The 23,620-nt window shown below is 32.9% G+C and overlaps 1 protein-coding gene across 8 annotated transcripts in view; it reads left to right on the forward strand.

Annotated features, from left to right (window-relative positions):
- The window catches only part of spri (sprint), a 229,174-nt gene that overhangs the window by 183,218 nt on the left and 22,336 nt on the right, over positions 1 to 23,620 (forward strand). For 6 of the 8 annotated variants that reach the window (XM_068772003.1, XM_068771973.1, XM_068771988.1 and 3 more), the window contains 7 exons: positions 4,359 to 4,683; positions 19,931 to 20,131; positions 20,533 to 20,717; positions 21,578 to 21,807; positions 22,004 to 22,230; positions 22,316 to 22,687; positions 22,854 to 23,405. In XM_068772003.1, the coding sequence (XP_068628104.1) occupies positions 4,359 to 4,683; positions 19,931 to 20,131; positions 20,533 to 20,717; positions 21,578 to 21,807; positions 22,004 to 22,230; positions 22,316 to 22,687; positions 22,854 to 23,405 (2,092 nt within the window). The remainder of the gene's footprint in view (positions 1 to 4,358; positions 4,684 to 19,930; positions 20,132 to 20,532; positions 20,718 to 21,577; positions 21,808 to 22,003; positions 22,231 to 22,315; positions 22,688 to 22,853; positions 23,406 to 23,620) is intronic. The other 2 variants (XM_068772015.1, XM_068772010.1) reach the window with 2 other exon arrangements.

Below are 23,620 nucleotides of genomic sequence, written 5' to 3' on the forward strand. Positions count from 1 at the left end.
ATCTTTTCTGTTATAATTATTATAATTTTTACCATCCATCGATCAGAAACGAGGAGATTTTTACGCAGTAAATGAATCGTAAGTTATTTAAGATAAACAATATATTAAACATTTCTGTTTGTGATGATTCTAATATAATGACAAAGAGTAAATAACGTTAGAATACATACTTAAAAAATAAATAAGTATATAATGAATAGAATATATGAAAAATATCGACATAGCCCAATGAATTGGCTGGGGCCTTAAAGTTTTAGAGATGAGACCACAGATGGGCAGGCATAGCGTAGAACGTCCACCTACAAGGTGGACAGGCACTTTTGTTAAGGAAGAAGACGTCTTATGGCTGAAATAATGATGATGATCGTTCTACAAAAATATAGTTGAGTTTTAATTTTACTTAATTTTAATAATATTCCTAACTCCTTGTTTACATAGATAAAATGCATCATATAATCTATTTTAGCTGTTTCTCATTTATTATTTTATAGTGCAGTAGCGCTTACAAAATGATTTTCAGCGGCCGCTTGTAAAGTACACACATGCGTAGCTCTCGTATGTGTTGTCCCATGAAAAAGTAATTAGTCTGTCTATCGGTACACCTGCGACAAAGTTGACGTGGAGTTATAGCGTTATTAATAATGGTGGCCATCAACCGGCGGCGTAACGAGCGGCTGCGTGATGGCGGCGGTCCGTCGCCAGAGGTCGCTCCGTAACAGCACTTGTTGTTTGATTCATTAGACTAGACATGTTACTCGTTTGGCAGATAGCTAGGCCACAACACGTACGTGAGGCTCTTTGTACAAATCTGTTTATTTATTTATTTATTTAGCGACAACAAATATCATTTAGATATACATACATTATCTTAAAATATACAGTCAAATACACGCTATTTTAAACTTTATAAATTAGTTATCAGTTTGAAGGTTTTGTTTTTGTGCTACACTTCTCATGCTCGTACTAATAAATATATAATATACATACTGGTGATAAATAATAAACATTATATATATACAAAATGTCATCATCTCAGCTACAAAATAATAAAATGAATAAATATTGTTACTTAAACCAATTCAGCATACTTTTATAATATAAAAGCTGCGAGTATTTAGTGAAGAGTCTATCTAGCATATAGCATAGTATATAGCAATACTAGTGTATTACTTTTACCTCAGTGTCACCCGTGACAAAGCACTCGAAACGGATGATATCATACGTTAAAAAAATATAACACTTGAGTAATATTCCCTTTAATATAAGATGTCAAGATATTTATTGTCTCTTCAATTAGCAGTATTCATTTATTCGGATTGTAGATAGTAATATTATTATCTACATTGGATCATTTAAAGTCACTACCTGTGTACGTCGTGATATAAACTAGAATCAGATTGAACTATCCGACAAGTCATTCCTCAAATGCTATGTGGATTCCAAACGCGCCTTGATCTGAGGAGAGCTCACGTAAAACTCGGACAGTTTCGTTTTAGCAATTATTTTTAATTAATATTCTTAATACAGTAAGTAGTACAATTCATTCGCAAACTATTATCCTTCACACTATAAAAGTTGTATTAATCATTTATGATTATAAGATTATAAAGGATTTTTTCCACGTATTTGCTTAATAAATTTCGTAAATTTATTACAAGATAATTTCTTGACATTACATGGATGCGTATGTAACATTGTGTTGTAAAAGAAAACGAAATATTGTACTATTTATAATCACAAATATTGATTAGTTTTGATTGATATTCGGCAAACCAAAAGAGATAAATCCGCAATAACCGATAGTAAGCCAGAATAAACAATTTAGTCCGCAGCTTTAATACACGCTGTGGTGTTTGCATAATAACTTAACCCTTCGATGATAAACATGGTCCCGAGCGACCGACACACGATATTCTCGTTAGTATTAACCATGAAATATCAGAGATTGTGAGGGCATCGTAACAAATTGAGTGTCACCTCCACGTCAACGCCGGACAAAATCGTTGGGTCGGTTTTTTGATCCTAAACAAATGAGACCCGATTAATTCGAACACAAATATGCCGCCTTCATTTTAAATTCATTGACTTCGTGTATGTAATATACATACTACCATCCTTAATCGATTATAATATAATGTGATTAATTAAATGTGTTATTAGTAAAAGACTATTTATTTATAATTACTAAAACGAAAAAAAAAATATCCAGGCTAAATATTTAGATCAATCCATATCTTGAAATAGACTAAACAAATACTTGATAGAGTATATTCTTAAACAAATCAAACTGTTAGACCATTAGCTCTAAATTTAAAATGTATTTAGTGACATTTTGCATGCTAAGTAAATGTTATGCTGTTTTGAAAAATATTTAATAAAAACGTTCTGCATTATTATTAAAACTTTAAACTGCTCATTTTATTATTTAATGCTCAGACATTATCGATAAAATGTAAGAGAGAGAGCAGCGGTTTTTAAGAATATGTTTTAATCATCCATTTAAACAAAATTATTTATTTCACAAATTAAAAGTAAATTCCAGTAGCAGATATTCCATAACATAGTTGGTTTGACAACACTAACGTAATTTTATAATAGAGCAAAAAAAACCAACTATAACACAGCTTAAACTCAAATATCTACCACAATACAGTATAATAATGGTAACAACGCAAACATTATTGATAATAAATTAAGGAATCATTATAAAAGATCCAACGCACTTGCGTTCGCGAACCCTCGTGTAGAGGTTTTTAATTAATACGCGACGCCCGCCATGTTCAGGAAATAAATCTTAGTTAATGTCCCTTTAGTCTGGTCAGTCGTACGTACCCATGTGCACCGGACTGCGCGGTAGATGTACACCCATCGATTTCATATTAGGTACCGTTAACTGTCTGAAACTGCATTATTACTATTATTGTGTATCCGACAATGAACGTCTGTCAATGCATTTAATTATGCAAATTAATCAATTGTTTGACACGCATGCGTTTATAGCTTCAGGGAAATGAAATCGTTATTTGTACAATCCATATATTGTTTACAAAATTTGATATATTATCTTTACTGCGGGAGCCTTAAGTTTTTTTAGTGGAGATCACGGACCGCTAAGCGCAGTTAGGAAGTCCATCCACAAGGTGGAGAGACGACCTTGTTAAAGACGCTGGATACAGACCGTTTATTACTGGTCCTATAGTAAATTTATAAAGAAAATTTGTGACCAACTGTAGGCTATACAGCATCTGACAAAATTAATTATTTGGCTTCACATGTATTACGTCTCAATATTATTGTAGAAATAGATGTTTTATGTTATACATCTTTTGCGACTTTTTAAAAATTAGCTCTTTTTATATATATTTTAAAATTACGAATTATATTTAATGGTGATTCAATCACTATGAATACTAATGAAACTTTTATATCCCCTAGTTCGTTCATTCTTAACTTCTGCTCTAATAATATATAACAATGTTGATGTCATAAAAAGAGAATAAATTCAATAGAAGCCACTGTATCTCAGTGAAAATATAAAATAACTTTAAAAAAAGACAAAACCTTGAACAACAACTTAAAATTACATGTCAGAACCAAAGGCTAAATTACTATTTTTTTTGACATCAGAATTGCTGCATTACTACACGAAACTGTATGATTTGTACGGCAGATGAATATTATACGTTATCATATAATATTAAATCTTTACAAGTGATTAGGAATAAGTGTAAAAACTTAAAAGGGGTGACTGGACCACTTCATTCAGAAAAGAACTAGCTGTTACATAGTCCGCGTTGTTTATTTACTACAATTTGCTTTTATATCTTATTTTGTTTTCTAATTTAAATGAAGATATGGCACATCTGCCAACAAAGAATGCGCCAATTTTATGATTTGCTGCAATGTTTTTGTATATGTTTGTGTTCACGTTGTTCATGTGCCTTAAAGATTAAATAAGAAAAAAGCATCAATTTACTGCTAAAAAATAGTGATAAATTTATATTAAACTAGCAAAACCCAGCTTCCTTTGCGTGTTCCGAACTGTATGGGTATAATTTCGTTAAATCCATTCTATGGAAATATTAATAAGCCAATATATAATACTCTGCACAAGTTTCATACACATAGCCTATAGTTCGGAAAATGCATTTTTAATGAACGCCACCGCAACTCTTGCGAGGGGATACAGTTTATAAGATGTTATATCTGCAAAAGCTGGTTTTAGCTGACCTTTACACGGTTGAAGCAACATTTCTGACAAATTTTCATTTTCTAAACTTATAGGTTCCCGAGATATCACAATAAATCTGTACATAAGCGGAAATCACTTATATATATAGATTATGTATTTGTTTCAGGAATGCAACCTTCCTCGAACCACATCTTCAAGGTATAAGGCGCCGCGACAGTCGTAGTTCCGACTCCGATCATGATGAGCGTTCTACGGAAGATGATGAGCGTTCACTGCTACGTAGCTCGCCGCGAACCAGACTGCCGCCTCCGCCACCACCGCCACCCGATGACGAACCGCCTCCGATGAAACCTCGAGACTTTTTCGAAAGACTCCAGAGCCAAGCTATGAGAGAAGCACAGGACAGAAAGCCAAGACGCGAAATCAAAGACGCAAGTCAACTGTTTAAAGCGGTTGACGCTGACGGCAGTTTGGGTGACAGTCTTAGTCAGGTGAGAGGAAACTTTAACCAGTAATATACTACTATCAGGTTTTTTTTTAAAATCTCAAGCTTAGTCCTCTCTAAGGGTCGTTGCGACTGTAAGTTTACCAATTTAGCCCAAAGTGAGAGACTAAGTTTCACTACCGTAAATCCGATACATCCGATCCGTACAATTCATACTCTTGTGGGGCAAGTGTTATTTTATATTTAAACATTTAAACTTACATTTTTGTCACCTATTTATTATGAAACTTATAACATATGTAACTTTATTATTATATCAGACTTATCTTATTGTCATAAAATATAAAAATCATACTTAGTACATTAAAAAAATAGAATCGTACGCTAGAGATTCTAAAATAAAAAGTTTGCGCAAAAAGTGTGACATAAGCTTTCAAACGAGACGTCAAGAGATTCTTTGCATTTCTACGAGGAAGTTTAAAAGTTCCATTCATGAAGAGAACTTGATCCCGGACGACTAATGAACCGTGCCGTACCTGGTAAGTTACGCAGACTACTGTGTTTTAGTTCCCTTTTTACTTTATTTGAGCCTGCATTTACACGATGTTTTTAAAACAAGCTGAATAAATTCCGTTTCTACGATATTTTATTTTAAAACGACCTGAACCTATAAATTTATGGCTTCTGTTCCTCCCTGTTTTACCTTAATAACTAACGTCTATTTTTCTTTTATCAAAGGTACTAGTGCATAGAAAAGTGTTAATGTTAACGACATTTACTTTAACATTGGACCATAAATAAATTGCTTGCTTTAAGCGAAAGCGATATCTTTGCCAGTTTGGAACCAGTATATAGGAGACGATTCTGATCTGGCTTTTTTGACATATTTTAAAGTTAATCTGGTTGCAAAAATCGTGTTTTCTTTTGTTTTTTTCCAAACAGCAGAAGGGACGGGTTTGTAGGCATACAAAATGCGTCAGCTGCACTCACAATGCACTTATGGACGGTGACGAGAGGGTACTTGAGGTGTAATACCTCGCAGTCAATTGCGGGTGTTGCTTGTACACTCGAGTACATACCGAACCCTTTTTGTCCATTGTTGGTTGACGGTACACTTGGGGAAAACACCGGGGACTATGCTTTTATTCCTTAGTGCCAATAGTCTCCTAAAAGCTATTTTGTGCAAAAAAGCCATAATAAGTTAACTGTTAACATTCCTCTGAACACTTTTACGTTACAATTTTACTGTGTTAAGTTTCATTAATCTACATTACACAGTACTTAGAACAAATATTTATATTACTCATGAAGGTTTCATGATAGTTAAAAATAACGCAACCAGGGGTTATAATTGTAAAGTAAAAAAGCGTTTTCAAAATTCAGATTACTGCATATTAAAATTAATCATTGTTTACTATCTGTTCCTGCAGATTTTGTACTGCCAGAAGTGAATGGAAAAAGTACACCAATAACCAAAGCTTTAAAGGTTTGTCAAAGGAAATAAGCTATACATTCACTCCTCTAAAGCTTTTACACCTTTTTATCTATAGAATAGAAAAGATTCAGAGGTTAATGATTAGGGCATGGCGTGAAAAGTTTCTCTCCGACCCTAAATTCCACGAACGATCGTGTCCTTTACCTAGTACCCGAAATATACCAATATTAAACTGCCATTATAGCCAACTACTGAATCTTTTCCACTATTAGCAGTCAGTATTTAACAAAAATGAACGTTTGGTTAACTTTTATCGGTCCTATATTTAAGGTTTTAATCTAGTTAAATAGTACGAAAAATTGTGGGCAACTTTGTGTTGGTACTACGATACACTCCCACGTATGAATTTAAATTAAAAAAACAAATTTAGAAATTTCATTGAAAATACTTGTAAATAAATCCTATTATATCGAGAAGGATTTAAGTGATAATAGAGCTAGAGAATGAATTGATAAAGTACTATATTAATTATATAATAATAACAGTGACCACAAAAAGAACTCGTCTTAGTTTGTTGTAGGTTTTTCGTTTGTACTTTTAGAACTCAGTTCCGATAAAACTGCATTAGCCTCTGGACTAACAGCATTTACATCCACAAATACAATATAATATATATAAGAATACGTTTGGAACCAACGTAGCTTCAATTTGAATGGGGTCTTCCCGCATTTTTCGCATGATGTACCCAAGACGTCACACGCAAGTGGTAAATGATCTTCTGTAGATAGATGTATGAATAAACAAATAATTCGAAGGTTTTATTATTAATAATTTAGTAATTAACAAAATCTGGGCACGTACATTTACAAATTCTACTAAGTACATGTGAGATTAACATCTATTAATATTCTTCACGCATCGTCGAGCTGGCAATTAACCCTTGAATGAACGCCATCATCTCGTCGTAAACTGTGTTTTGTGACTGGTAATGTTGTTTGGACTATTTTTGTGGCGAGTACGTCGTCTCACGACAACTAAGTCTGTTTTATATCGTTTTGTTCTGAAAATAACATTAAAATGAATTCTTGAAGAAATGATTAACGTTATGTATTTTGTTTTAATGATGGTTATAAAGCATTGTATAATATATTAAATACTTATTATGTACAAATTGCACTGCTATAGTAGTAACTGTTACATTACCTACGTTTAAATTATATCACTTCGTAGATAAGTGTGTAATATAGCTATGATAATTTCGGTATTGCTATAACTTTTTTGTTATCTACCTTATATATATTTTGTGAATAATTTACATAAATTACTTAATCTAATGCTTAGAAGCCGAACAGATATTAAATATGATTTAAGAATATTATTTAACATGAATCAATTTATTTCCTTCAGCTGTTATTAAACATCGTCAGACGTCGCTATGTGTGTACAATGTAGTACACACGTTGTGCACAGGACACATTTTACGACTCGGCTCGTGTATACGGGCAGCGAAAAAATAAAAATAGAAGTCATCACCCCCATTTCACTTTTATAGTACTATCTCAAAAACAAAACAACAAAGCATTCAGAAGTTTCAGCCGGCATGAGACGATTATCGGTCTATCCCAGCACTTCCGTCTTCGCCCTAACGCCCTCCAATGGCGTATTTTAATCGATGCAATTAAAATACCAAGCGCCACCCGTACATAATTTGCGTCCATTGCAACGCATTGCATTCTTTAACACGCAACTATAAATTCGTTGACTCCTATTTGTCTTTTTACCAATTTAATTGGACGACAATTCATTACCACGTTTTGGTCTTTCTTTACTGTAGCATTCTCGACGCACACATTTTGCGTTTAAAGGCTCTTTAAGAATACAATTTTTTATTTTATTTCTATTTTAATACTCTTTATATATGTGTACATACTATCATAAAAAATATCGAGTTAAAATAACATAAAAAATATGTACAGGTGGTTTCATAAGTCGAGGCTTTTCTAACAGACAACCATAATACGTAATAGAAGAAGCACAAAAGTAGAGGATAGTGGAAGAGTAAATATTATCATATAGTTTAGAATATGATAAATATATACTGTACTCAAAAAGACTAATAGGCTTACTCATACATACGTTTATTCATACGCACTAATATTAAATACAATAAAATATGTAATGGTAAATACAACCTGAAGTTCGCACTTGCCAGAGAGAAAAAAAAATGATTGTAAATAAATGAAAAATAAATTGTCAGAAAAATATCTCCTAATCATTTTCCATTTTGGTAGTGATTTCACACGTCTTATAGTTATCGGTAACGCATTCCAGAACCATAGAGCCCGTGTTGAAAAATATTTAGGCATGTACTTAATATAATAATAAAGTGCACTTAAAAATATTTTATTTTTGCGATAATTGTTCAAAAACGTTATTTATCATTTAAGGTAAGTTTCTAACATATCTTTTTTTATAGTAGTATAATGTTAATAATGGAGATGGTCATACAATTCATTTCTAAATATTTTGGTTTGACGACCTATTTTATCAAAATGTGATGAGTCTTTAGAACAAGATATCGTTTGTATATCTTGTTTTTAATTTTTAATCTTAGGCTAATGCTTATCTACATAAATCCTCTAACACCAATTTTTGTTGGAACACTAATTGGATTTTGTAATGGGGCTTACAAAAACAATTAGTGTTTCAACAAAAATTGGAGTTCAGGGGCAGTGATAATCACATAAGTCACATGTCAAGTCAATACCCAGCGGGCGCGAGGACCCTTGCAAATACTCGCAAAGTATTGTCCCTGGCCGGACTCGGAACACTCATTAACGTAATGTTACGCCTTTGATTACAGCATTCAGTTCACTGGGTTTTTGTGCTATTGTAATAACATATCGAAGTTATAAGTATGGCATGAAAGCAATAATAATATTTATAACATGTTTATGGTATATCATATTAAGATGTACAGATATTAATCTGATAAAAGTTATTTAACAATTTATTTTCATATACAATTTCTTATATTACGTCATTTTTAAGATTTCCGTGTATGTTCTAAAGATATCTGTCAATATCTCTGGAACCATAAGGCTTAGAGGCTTAAAATTTACTAAGAATATTTCTTTCGCTAATTAGAGTTCGGATAACAAGAATTTTACGAAATTCCAATTCCACGCAAGGGGTTGCGAGGGTGTTAATTATACTAGCGAAGCAGGCCGGGATATAGGCTTTGTCATAAAATCATCACATTATGATGTTTTTTTATACATTACACATATATGATAGTGTAATAGTATTCAAGAAATAACAACATACGTTTATTTTTATTTTAAAAATCTCTATCATTTATTTACCAATTTGCACAGTTATGTAAAAATACGTGACATTTCAGTTAATTGATTGAAAAGTCCAATAGAAAATCAATTAACTGATAGAAACCAACTGCAAGCACGCGACGCAACCGAGAAGTCGCGACGGGTCCGACGATTTATCGATTGCGGGTCTCCCCGCGTGAGTCATCTGTACTCGCGCAAACCGCCCGACCCTCCCGTCGCCTGGACCGCAAACGCTGTTTGCTCTCTTTGATTGAACTTGAAGAAACTAAAGGGTCGGGTTTGCAATGTAATAATAACTGTATCTTTCGTACTCTGTTTTTTATATGCCGTTTTGGACGTTTTTTGCACCGTGTTCCCTTTGAGATGGTTTTTATAACTTGTAAACTTTGATTTGAAATTATTTCGCTGCGACTTGAGTAGCTACCAATATATTTGTCGCATGGTGAATACTTGTAATATTTGTGTTTTAAGTAAATATATGCATTTAATAACAAAGTCTAGTTCTTTTTAAAATCATAGTTTATTTTCTTAAAACATCTAAAACATCATCTATCAAACAAAATAACTATTATTTTATCTTACATTATTTTGTTTTATTACATTGAGATTTTTCCTGGAAGTGGTGACAAAAAATCGAACTAAGTATGTTTATTTTAGTGAAACTCATTTGGGTTGTAGTTAATATGAAATTTGACCTTTTGGCATTCCTCAAATTACTAGTGTGATGAGAACACAATATATATGTATAATGAATAAAAAGGGTTATTATAAGCGAATATCATTTTTAACGCAATACTACAAGTTCGGCACCTCTGCAGGAGTAATCAATTTTTACTTTGATACATAAAAATAACTTTAGGGCGAGCAACACGTTTTGCTGCACTGTCTAAACAGAAGAACGTCGAACTTTGAATAGAGAGGCGACCATTAACCCAGTTCGAACATCCCTGTTCTATTCGAGGAGCAAGACGCAGGTGTCGCTCATCCGACAGTAAAGCGTTGCTCCCATTAGCGGAGCACGAACACGTGAGGTACTTAGCACGCAGTTCCGAAGTCGACTAAAGTCAACTGTTATGCGACACTGAACGACAAGCGTTGTATATTTTTATGAGCTCCAACGCTAGCGCAGCTGGTACTTAAGAGATTGCGAATTCTCAGACTAGGGGATACGCGTAAAGGTGCGTTTTCGTTGATTAGAATGAAGTCGTAATTATTTTCGTAGACTGAACGTTAAGGGGGCGTATTTTGTATTTCTTTTTTTGGTGCTTTAATTTTGACTTTTATATTTAGGTATCGTATATTTTTTTCTATTTCTATATTTTCAATAAACATACAAGTAGCACAACCTTAAATATACGTTTACATAATTTAAAAAAAAAAACATTGTACGAATTTAAATATGTTTGCCTATTGTATGCATTCACAGCCCTAGCCATAATTATACTAGTTCATATAATAGTATTAATAATGCTAATAAACGTTAAAAAGGCTTTCTAAACTATAATATAATTAGACATCCACTATCATAAAGATTTTGACAATCACGACATAATAAATTACAAGTTAACTGAGATAACATGAGCTTGTTATCAGAGTAATTTACTTATCCATTAAAATATCGATAAAACAATTGTGATTATATCTATATAAATTAAAATTAATGGTAAAATATGACAATGTACAATAGATGTATAATCGCAAGTTCCGCCATTAATTTTCATGTATTCGATAAAGCAAGGCCTCATGGAGAAATAGCGAGGAAAATAGTAAAAACATTTTTAAAATTTAAGAAACAGAAAACGAAAATTACCGTTGTTTATTTATAAGGCATTTAATGAAGTTATCTCCCTGAAAGGCGTTTTTTCTCTTATTGGATTGTTACATGTCAATAACTTTCGATACTACAAAGCCTCGTCACAGTTCACTTTAAATAAATTGATCTAACATCTATGAGCCTTTTGCTTGATTAAAACAGTTAAAATTTAATTATTGAACGTCACGGACATTTACGTTAGTGATTACGCTTTTTATGTGCCATCATAATGCTCAGAACACACAGAAAAAATAATGTAAATGCTCAAATAGGGAGTTTCCACAAAGCTAAAGTAGCAATTCACAATTTTATATCGAAAACGAGACGTGACAACGAATCTATAAAAGTATGTTCGATAGTTTTATTTTTAATGTCAGTGATATATATAAATATATGTACAGGTTTATATAAACGAATTATGAAAATGTCTCCAGTATTCATTTAAAATTTAATACACCACGTTCCTGGAATGTCATTGTCCAACTTTTAACGTTACGAATATGTCCTTGTCCCTTTGTGGGAGTCATAAAGCGACCTAAACCAATTTACAACATTTAGCACTGTATAAAACTAATTGCAGACAACTTTCCGCATAAATCGCGGTCCATATTTCGTAAAGGTGCAATTTAGGTTCACAACGATCTAGTAGCTATTGTGGCTCGCAAATTTAACACCTTTCGCGGGGACGGGCTGTGGCGGCCATTGTTGCATTTGATTCATTACCGCAATGTAACGTTTATAATTGTTACTGATAGAGAAATTAATTTCCCGCTTTTCCGCGCTACAGTTGAATCGTTTATATGAAAAGCTTTTAATTTACAATACGTCGGTCTGATGCCGAGACATTGTCTTTTATGACGCTTAATTTGATTTCCATTATTTACAACACAATTCTATATTAAAATTTTAGCGTAATACATTATTCAAATTTTAATAGTTGTTTAAAGATAAACTGCAGATTATCATTTTAATATTTTTTAGGTTTGTAAAATTAGAAAAGACTTCTCTTGACCAAATGTACAGATTGTGAAAAAAAAAACAATCTCATATTGGCTTCTTTTTATTTATTTATTCTTACTAAAACAGTATGTAGATAATGGAACAAAACAACCTGTTAAAATGTTATGAATACGGGCTAATCCTCAAAATGTAGGCATATTCATTAGGAATATGACGAAATCGTGTAGTGTTTAAGATAAATCAAATTCACTGAAAGCGTAGACGCGCTAACATGTCCGTGCCAACATAACAACTTAAGCATGATTTATGACATTGTTACACCAAAATTAATTTCCACGTCTCTACCGCAACGTCTGACTTATAATTTATTCCCTTTCAAAACACTGGAGAAAGAACATTTCCTTTGCAATCCATTGCTTATACTTTGCAACGAATTTTACGTCGTTGAGTCACTTCTCAGATCCTCGTTAATGATTCCCAGAATAGAGTCGTGTAAATATTAATTTTATGACGTTCGTATAATTATACTCTTTTATTTTATACTCTTTCATTATATATTTATTTATAGTTAAGTACTTAAACTCACATTCCTTGACACGGCAAGAAAAAATATGGTACCTATGTACTTACTTATACAGGATGATTAGTTATAGTTACAAAAGCTTTGTAGGGGTGGTTGTATAGCCCGTTTGCTGTCGATTATTATGTGATACAACCTATCCAAAAATCAATAGTTACAAAAATACTCAATAACGTAATGATATTATAATAACATACAGCGTTTTGGAAATTCGGATGACTATATATTATTTATTTTATTCCATCTGTCCCTGTTCACTTTGTACTATTAAAAATTATTAACTTGTCCCATTCCAGTACTAAAAATACAAAAATATAACAGCTTTCAGGGTGATCACTTTATATAACGTGATAGGAAATAGGTGTAAAAACTTTAAAGCTTTTAGCTAAAAAAGAGCTGTATATTCACCCCTTAATAGTTTTTACACTTATAATTATTCAGCATGTATACTTTAATTACCTTAAGATATTTTTGGTAGGCATATTGGGTACGCTATTTAAATCTGTCCTTATAATTTGCGTAATTTTTAAACAGTCTATGTTCGGAATCCTTAAATATATAGACATAAAAGTTACTATACTTTATCTCGTCGCAAAGTATTACTTGCACGTATTGATATACACGTAAAATTTGGCAATGGCCGAAGCCATTTCGGTAAACAGTCCATGAATTCGTTTATTTAACGCCGGTCATTAATTTATGGGACTATAACGACGACCGCCGATGAGCTTTTTTATTTATCTCTGCACATGCCGCCGGTGCCACGAGCGGTGCAGCCCGCATGCACAAATCATTTGTAATCTACCGATTCATACCACGTACTATATGTTACTATATATAATTTTGATTAGTATGATTTAGTATACAAATATCTTACTTAGCTTAAAGTTCGAAATGAAATAGTTGTTTTGCTGCCGGGTGTAAAGCAGTACATTGTCGAATATTAATGGCGTGCAAATTAAGACAATGGTGACGGTTTTGTTGACAAATTTAATAAAAAAGAAATAAAATATAAAACATTTGATTTCTTTGCAGTTTGTCCAAAATTGTTTGCAGCAAACACAAATTATTATTGACGAAAACTCAGTTTTCACAATAATCTTCATGATAGTTTGTAGTAAACGAAGTCTGGAAATTTTGTACACTTCCAATACAAGTTTTAAATAAAATTTACATAATAAACTGGTTTAACCGTTTAACATTAAAGTACATTGGTAATATTTCTTCATTTATATTCTAGTAAACTTAGTAGATGCTCGGTTTGTCCCAATTAAGCTTTCTAGAAACTTCATTAATAAAGCGACAATTTAAACTGGTAACGAGTTAAGTTCTCAATCTAAATTAGCTAATTTTCTGGTGGTTTTCCTTTCGCACAGAAATTACAGTTGGTATAAATTACGTGTCATTAGAGAAATCTAACCTGACAAATAAGATGTTCTCAAGACTTTCTAGTAATTATGTATAAGTGACATACGCCTATACAACACTCGCAGACAAAGTTTACATTAATAACATTAAAATTCAATTTAATAAAACCTGTTGCAATTGTTATTTAACGGAGGTTATTTTTTATTTTAACACACAGAAAAATATTGTCACGTACTTAAAAATATAGTTCTTTATTTTTATTATTATTGTATTTAATTAATTTGTTATTTTTTTGGCAAAAAATTCTAAAAGAAAACTATAGATAGTCCAGCGTTTATTATGATATGTACGATATTGCTAAGTTATCGTGTAACTAATATTGTGACACGTAATTACAATATTTGAAATAAATATATAAACACCACGAATATTAAAATATAACCACATTTCTCATAATAAAACAAGTTGTACTGAATGGATCTGGTTACATAATTTACGCAACATTTATTTTAAATAAGGTAACCGGAAAAGCCGCGTCGACTTCAAACTCTAATCCACAATTGTGTCCTTTGTACGGACCAAGTCGCTGTATAAAACAACAATCACATAAAATAAATCCTTTGAGATTTTCTACAAAATTGCTAACAAAAAGGTCCTTTATTCTTTTCATGTCCTATCATCTCAAATGTATTTTTTAAAATTAGAATGATATGTAGTATATTTATAGACTGGAAAAATTATATTAAAATTTATGATACATTGAAATTCAATTTATTAATTGCAAGGTTTTAATTGTTATTTATGATAAATTGGCTTGTACTATTGAATTAAATTGTAGGTGACTACAATGACATTACTAACACACGACGAAGACGTTACGCCAGCTTTTGTACCAAACTTGTTTAAAATAAAACGAGGATCAGTTATTTAGTAGTTTTTCGTGCCATACACAATGTGATTGGCTACTGGAGTAAAAGCTTTAAAGAAGTGAAATTATAGCTCATTTGTGCTCATTTAAAGTATCTTATTTTAAAATCTATCTAAAATCACAGGTTTCAGAAATACTTAATAACGTAATGATTATTTAGTAAGGAAGAGCTTTTTCGGAATTCAAGTTACCACATTTTAAAATTAATTATTATTAACTTATTATTAACCTAAATATTAATGGCAGAAATTATTGGCCTGTCGTATTTCAAAACAAAAAAAAGAACAATAATGCAACACAATTCAAAGTGACGACTTCCTTCCTATAGGACATTCGAAAATATTAAAAAAGCTTTTTAGCTTTTAGCTGACAAATTAGATATATATATATATATATATATATATATATATATAAAACCAAACACCGGATATTTGGCAAATGATTTAATTTGCGTTGTAACGAAAAAGAATTCAGGTTTTGGACAAACAAGTAATGACATTGACGACTAAGGGTTCAGATGTCTCATATATACACATATTACTTATAATTAATATGTGTGTTAATAATTATATATTATTTTGGCAAAAGGTGTTAAAACCATTTAAAGTTTTAAATATCCGGTGTTTGGTTTTTTCTAGTTTCGTTTTTTTCATCTGTAAAAACGTACGGTTATAACTTAATATTTCAATAAACATTAGTCTTAAAAATTATTGATAAACTAAAAAAAAACCTGTTACTTATTGTAATAAACCAGTGTATGTATTAAATGGTATTAAAAACAACATTAAACAATCTATATTTTCTCGTTTAAATAATAACAGAAATGGCCTAATATGCTTAGTATATAAGCCACGATTTGTAACAAAAGCCCTATCTAATAAACTAGTCAATTCAAATTCGTAGCATTTAAATACCGCTGAGTATTAACTAACTGCAGGGAGCTTTATCACAATTTACTGGCTACTGTTCTCTGGCCTGGACAAACGTAACCTGCAAATTTAGTGCTTTATTAAACATACTGGTATTTATTACCGTGCAGTTAAGTATTTAAAATTTATGTTTTCGAGTTAGCATTTATTTGCAACAGAAATCTGGAACTAACAGCGTAATTTGTTTTCATTCAGCACAATTGATTTGGAAAATACACTTTTCTCTAACAAAAAAAAAAACCAGTTGTGACGTAATTTGCCTGTAGCTTGACATAAGCCGCCCCTATAGGTTTGCTCTAAGACCGATTAGACACAGTTTGCAGCTAGCGTCTTTCGATGTTGCGCTTGGTGGTCCTAGGTTTCTACTCCTGAATTTTATAGCGGTTATCGAGTCTTTACGTTATTTGGCCTGCACATTGTTGTAAATAGATGATAATATCGAATTTGCAACAGAAATCCGCAAATTATAAACAACAAACTAAGAAGTTTTATTTTTCATTACTGTTTTTGTTGTCATGCCACTCGGTGTTTCTTTAACCATCTATTAATTGGCATATTATCGTTGTTCGTAGAGTATTTTTTATATTAATTTCATTTAGTCTCAACAGAGACAATTTTTTCAAACCCACTTAAGACGCATAATCATTATACTTTTTGAAAGCTTATACAGTAATAAAATTATTATAGAAGGAAAGCCCTCTTTACAAGTATGAATTCAGTAGTTATAGAATTACATAGATGATATTTCATAGATAGCAATCAATATTATTACAAAAAACTACATTGCTTTCCGTATTTATGAATATTAAAAAGATATGTATATTCTCATACAAAATATTTATATATATTTTCTCATAACTGCATTTCGCCGCGGGCTACCCGAAATTCATAAAAAATATAAGGAAAATTTCAAAACAAGCTTAACATATTTGTTGGATATCGTTACCCTTTATCATGATAGGTCCCTCATTTAAGGTCAAAAATACGTAACCAAAAGGGTAGAAATATCTTCACATAATCACGAACGTAATACAACATAAACGAGGAAGAATGAGGGTACATATGAGATTTAGAAAAGAATATGTGCGTATTTGCTTGCCTCCATCAGAGCAACAAACCGTTTCGAATTTTTCACATTTGATTTTCAGGGGAGAAAGTATGCGTTTTTGAATATAAGTCATTTATTTTTTTTTTAAATCAGAATTATCACAATTACAAGAATTGATTTTATCCTTTATATCCATGGATGTTTGGGAAAAATAGAAGACAAATTACATATACAATAACTCAGTACGTATTTAAATTGGTACTTATACATCTTTTAAATAAAAAAGCCACATGAAGATTCATGTTTTTCATCATGAAATGTGCAAAGAATATAAAAGAACTACATCACTGAGTTGACAAATCGTTACCTATGCTTAGTACATGTACAGAAGGCATAATATACAGCAAAAAGTAAAATATTTGTTATATAAGGCACTAAGTTATGAATTTTTCTTTTATTTTTTATATTATTTAGCAACATAAAACAAAGTAAACTAGAATTTCCTCTAGTTTCTGTTAGAAGTCGGCGCTGTTAACCCCGTGGGGATGTTACAACTTCGTCGGTCACAGGGCGTACTCAATCTTAAACAACCACGAGCTAAATATTGTGGCCAGAAAAAATAAATAGTAAGCGAGTGTTAAGAAGTAGCCTGTGTTATGAGACGAATTAACCTAATCGTGAAGTAAAATTATGATCTTAACCTAGTTCATTGATATGTACCTTTCAATGTAATGGAATCCTGTTATAAATCTCATATGAACATTATCTGATCAAAATCCTGCCTAAAACGACTGTTTTATTATAAATATTTTGCGAACTATAATCGACATTCACCAGCGGTTGAGAACCCCTGGTTTTTGCCTTTGTAACAAACGCCGCCGAACCTTTTTGCGTGGAAATCGGGTAATAATATTTCCAACTCCGTGAACAAAGAGCTTTCCTTCTGTTTGAAGTGAACGTCATGGAAATTTGTCGCAAAATATATTTCTGCCTTTTAAAAAAGTTTCCCGGCTCGCTGTTTCTATTATCTTTAATATTCTGTAGAAATGGAAGTTTGGCTGTTAAATTCGGCTTCAATACAGCTTTCAAACTATGAATTTTAATTTCCTATTCATTTAAGGCTTCACAAGTCAGTCTTACTGGAGCTATACAATTGTGTGAATCAATAATTCAGCTCAGTAATTTACGCGCAATTTTAAACGAATTTCTGTCATTTTTATTGACTGCAAATAGAATCTACTCGTATATATAATATAATTGATTAGAGTATAATACAACTTTATCTAACAGCTAGAGAACTATATATACTATCTTGATACTCAAGTTAAGAAAAAGTTATTTCAACTTTGCTTAATATCTCATCATTAGAACTCGCAGAGGCGGCTATAACAATAACATTATAATTAAATTCTTATCTCGGCGGTTGCCGTTAGAGATTCATAGTTCAAGTGAACAACTACCGTTAAAACTTTTGCTACTTCGTAGCGGTAGTTTGAAAATCAGATCCAATAACGACGTAAGAATGTAATACTGCCTTGGCACCGGTTACAAATTTAATCAAAAGAAAATATAGTGAGCTCCCTGGAGTACACGTTGAATTGCCTGCCGACGCTATCGGCTTGTCTCCAGCCTTGTGGGCAAGTTGCCCGGGACTTGGCGATTGGAAACCTTATTTATAGCTTGAGCCATATGCTATTAAGCCTAAATTTTATGTTTCGTCGTTTCTTAAGGTATTAAACCAATGATTTATTAAATTTTAAATTATATCAGTTATTATTATCGACTTTATACCATGAAATGTTATTATAATATCATATATAAACAGCATTAATAATACACAGAGAATCTTGAAATTGAATAAATCTTTATTGTGGATTATTTAGGGCGCCTCTGCTATAGTTTCTCCGAAATTGCTGTACCGTGCCTTAGAAAAGCTAGGCGAGGAAAAAAGAGCATAAGCGCCGCATGACGTTGATAGTTAGGCCAATACTTCTATCTTGTCGCGCGCATACCTTAAGCGTGGTACAGCGGTTTTGGTAGCTCTATAGTATGATATTTGAGGTTCAAATTCCTATGTAGCATCACACTACCATACACGGTTACTGCATTGCTGAAGTGGTCTCTTGAGCTTTGACGAGCTGTAGTCGTAGAGTTTAGTTACGGTAAAAGAAATAGGATTAGCATCTTCAGCGCTCTTCTACCCAGTGTAAATATATAATTGCAAACGGCCTAACAACATAAACTTACTACAAAAAATACAAGTAGCTTAAGTGCGCCTCACGAAACCTTATCGCGATAAAAAATATTGAAAACAAACACAAGTCGTTTTATTAATAACCCCTATTATTACGCCAATTATTTAGACAGTGTTTTTACTCATCTTTTTTGGATTGTTAACGCATATTAAAAATCCTTTTTGAAACATTTGTTAGAACGAATATCCCGACGGGTAAGAACATATGACCGCTGGTGATAAACGTTTTTCGGCGAAGACCATGAAGCAGCAATCGCAGCGTATGACATCACCCACTAGATGATCGCGCGACCTTATCAAGGTTCTAGGAAGACGCTGAATGCAGGCTGATTCCTATCGGTTCTATTGGATATCTATGAAGATTGCCTATATCTAACGGTCAACGTCTTACAGCTGAAATGATGACGTGTTTACCATGCACTAGAAAAAAGGAAATAGCTTACATAACTATAATATACATTTTTACACCTGTAACCAAGGAGTAAGAAAACATCTATGTATAGTTTGCTAAGAGTATTGACAAATGTATTTGTAATGTAAATGCTTCTATAAATTAAACATAATCTTAAGTGTTTTAACATTTACTTATTGTGATTTAAATTTTTAATATTTTTAATTGTATCCATTTCAGAGTCGAGAGAGCTTGTCATCAGACGGCGAGGGTGCCAGAGGAGATTGCTCCTCGGTCGGTTCCTCAGGATCAGGATCGGAGGAGCAACCGCCATGCGACATTGGTTTGCTCGAGCGTCTGATAAGGACGCACCCCGTTTGGTTCTTACCCGGGATACAGAGAGCAGGCGCATTTCATTTACTGCAGGGAAAGGAGGAAGGGGTAAGTGTCATTATGTATGATTGATATTTACAAAATCTTTCATTAATAACACGTTTCAAGGAAATATATAACATGGTATCAAATATAAGTCTTGATATTTATCTTCATCATCGTCATAATTTGAGCCGTAAAACATCCACTGCTGGGCGTAGTCCTCCGCCGTAGATTTTCAATAAGACCGAATGGAAACGGCCTGCATTCAGCATCTTTTAAAGCCCTTACCAAGTACGTAAGGATTTTAGGTAACGAACAGAATTTCCGTTCGTCATTGATAATATTCTTTTGTACCGAAGCCAAATATAACATATAAGTATAAGTTAGTACATTTAACAAACGATCATATTTAAATATGCTAAGATTGTTATTAAAGTAAATTAGATGAACTAATTTATTTTTTTCAGAATTTCGTTGTTCGTCAATCAAGTCAACCAGATACAATGGCGATCAGCGTTCGCCTTCCTGCAGATAAAGGACCATATATCGAACATTACCTCATCCAAGCATCGGGCGGGCGCATCGGCCTGGAGACATCTCACAATCGATTCGACAATATTCCTGACCTGATTGCACACTATTCGCAGTGTTGGTAAGTCTTGATTTTCCTTTATTACTAATATCTTTTCTTGATGCTTCCGTATTGTTATAATATTACTTAATAGCTCGAAAAGCGGAGATAATAACTTCGCTCTTTTCTATTCCTTTTATTTATAACAATTGGAAACAAACAATGATAGTACAAAGAAACAAAGCAAAAATGAATACCATGTTATTTTGTTATGACTGATACAGCTACGGGGTATTATAAATATAGAGACTATCAAATAGTCCATTATATAAAATTTTATTTCGCAAGTGATTTTCAAAATCATTGTATTTGTTAGGTCACTAGGAGATAGGGATATCGTCGTCAGCGCAACAGTTCTACCGCCCTGTCTGACCCATTATCCATTTTCCCGCTATAGAGTTGTCATTTAATACCGTATACTAAAACTAAGCCATTTTATTTAACTTCTATATTAAACGTCAATGACCTTTTTTAATTTCGAGGGTTCTTACCCATCAAACTTTCTTCGAGAAGTTAAAGATATCCTGGGGAGGACATAGTTATGTGAGGTTCTTATCCACTAATATCCTCTCGGTGGATGCATTCTACACACAGTGGGGAACTCCGGTAACACAATTTTTTATTCTGCCCACAGTCCCACGTGCTACGCTTTTGTGGACAGCCCGTCCAAACGTATGCGTTATTCACTCTATCTTTGAAACCCTCATGGAAATGTCAATAACTTGCTACAATGTCAATGAAATAATTATTACTAAGACTATATATAATTTTTACCTATAACTAGTTAATATTATGATTCGCTAAGAACTAAGAATCGTTATAAATTAAATTATAATGAAATTTCCAATGATAATGGCTAAAATCTGTTCTTTAAATTACAGCGACGAGTTGCCTGTTCAGCTGCAGTTGCCAAGGCCATTACGTGAAGCTAAGAGTCGCCACCAGCTCAGTTCACTCACTTTGCTTGGTCAAGAGTTCTGGGGATATCCAATGGCTAACCCCAAAAACAGTTCGCAGAACGTCCTTTCGCCATGTCAGCTTGCTAACGGTGTCATACCTATGGCCGTTACACCGTCTGACACCGGATCTAGTTTAAGCAGTTTCAATGCTAGTGAGTGTAATTTTATTTACCCTTTATTTAATATTTTTCAAGTCGTGTCTTTTCCAGCAAATTCTTTAGAAAAAGTTTTTTCGAAAATCTGCAATACTTTACATAGTGTCTATGATAAACAAAAATTATTTAAAGCGTTAATGTGTTCAACAATTATTGAATATTCATTAAAATAATGCTGAATTTATAACTTCAGGCGCTGGAGCGAATTCGCGGGAACATATCTTCAGTCCAGATAGAGAACAAAACGTAGTATTAAAAATGTCACCAGTCGATGCATCTGAATCCCCTCCGAGTCAAAGTCAAAGTCTAAGCACATTTAAAGGAAGAACCGCTCCGTCGCCTCCTACGAAACCAAGCGGAACCTTTGTTCGTGCACCCAGACCGACCCCACCGAACACTCTTAACCTCATTTCAAGTACTGTAAGTGAATGCATATCACGATTTCTAGCAGCTTTTCGGTGTTGTTTTCTAATTTATTTTTAATCACTGCTTAAACTCTTTTCAGGCTCATATCACTCAGCCACATACATTTCCAACAGCAAACACTCAACATTCTCCTACACAAACCTTAAGCGTAAAAACCACCCCACCACCGCCTCCACCGAGATGGGCAAAACCACCTTTTTCAAAGGTGTCTTTATCGCCAAAATCAGAGACACATTTATTTAGTCCTATGAATAAATCTATGCAGAATGGAAACATGACTGTGACAACGACAGTAACAGTTAATGTTAACAATATACACATTCACAGCAACCACATAAACGAAACACATATTGACCGTTCGCAACTAACGCTTCCCGCCAACAATAATAGTAACGCTGCAATGAATGCGGAAGCAATCAAAAGCTTATCCGAATCTAATGGTGATACACAGGTAAGAAACACTAAACATGATTCTGCATGGCGTGTGTATAATTTGCATGAAGTATTTAGTTACATATGCAGCCAATCGCTCGAATATTTGTTATCTAACCTAAAGTATTTACTTGTATTTAATAAAGGTGTACACTTATATAAAACTTATTCCTGTTCCTGTATAGAATATGACGCAACGTCTGTCACCAGAAGGGGAGTGTGTCAGAACCGTTACATCTTGCTTACACGGCAGCTTTAAAAGGCAAATAGTAGAGCAAAGTACTGTCGACCCCGGATCACCAATAGAATCACAATCCCAAACCAACACCTCGGATTCAATCGATCCTATTGTTAATTCTTTAACAAAATCCAGCAGTTTTGCACCGAATCAATTGGTGTCTCCAAATGGAAGCAACTCTGTTACAAGTGGAATATTTTCACCGACAAGCCAAATTAATTCGCCGGTATCTAATGATACTATTTCTTCTAAAAGTGGAGTGTTTTCTCCATCAAGTCAGACAAATAAGAGTGAAGTATTTTCACCTATATCTAGAACTTCGCCTATTTGTAACAAAAACGTATTTTCACCCACTTCAAATCAAAATATAATGTCCCCTGTAATAGGCAAGGACAAAGATAAAGTTCTGTCTCCAAACACGAACACGACGAGTACCACGCCATCTGGTAGATCAAGGAGGAGTAAACATTCCTTGCGAAAGGAGTCCAGACACTATCAGGTAGGGTGGCTATATACTAGATTCTTATTTGTATTTTAGACACATAGTACGCTAACGCAATATAATAATGTAACAATTATATTATACAAATTATATTACGATTAGTAAAAAAAAATTAAAGCATGTGCATACCCATCAAGCATCATAATATACATATATTGTGTGTAATGTACTATAATCACTAATTGCATGTAAAATATATAATAATATTATAT

Source organism: Battus philenor, unplaced genomic scaffold, assembly GCF_028537555.1.
Source record: "Battus philenor isolate CCGP_79_NKW_IND1 unplaced genomic scaffold, ilBatPhil1.0.hap1 SCAF_11, whole genome shotgun sequence".
In the NCBI taxonomy this organism is placed as follows: domain Eukaryota; kingdom Metazoa; phylum Arthropoda; class Insecta; order Lepidoptera; family Papilionidae; genus Battus; species Battus philenor.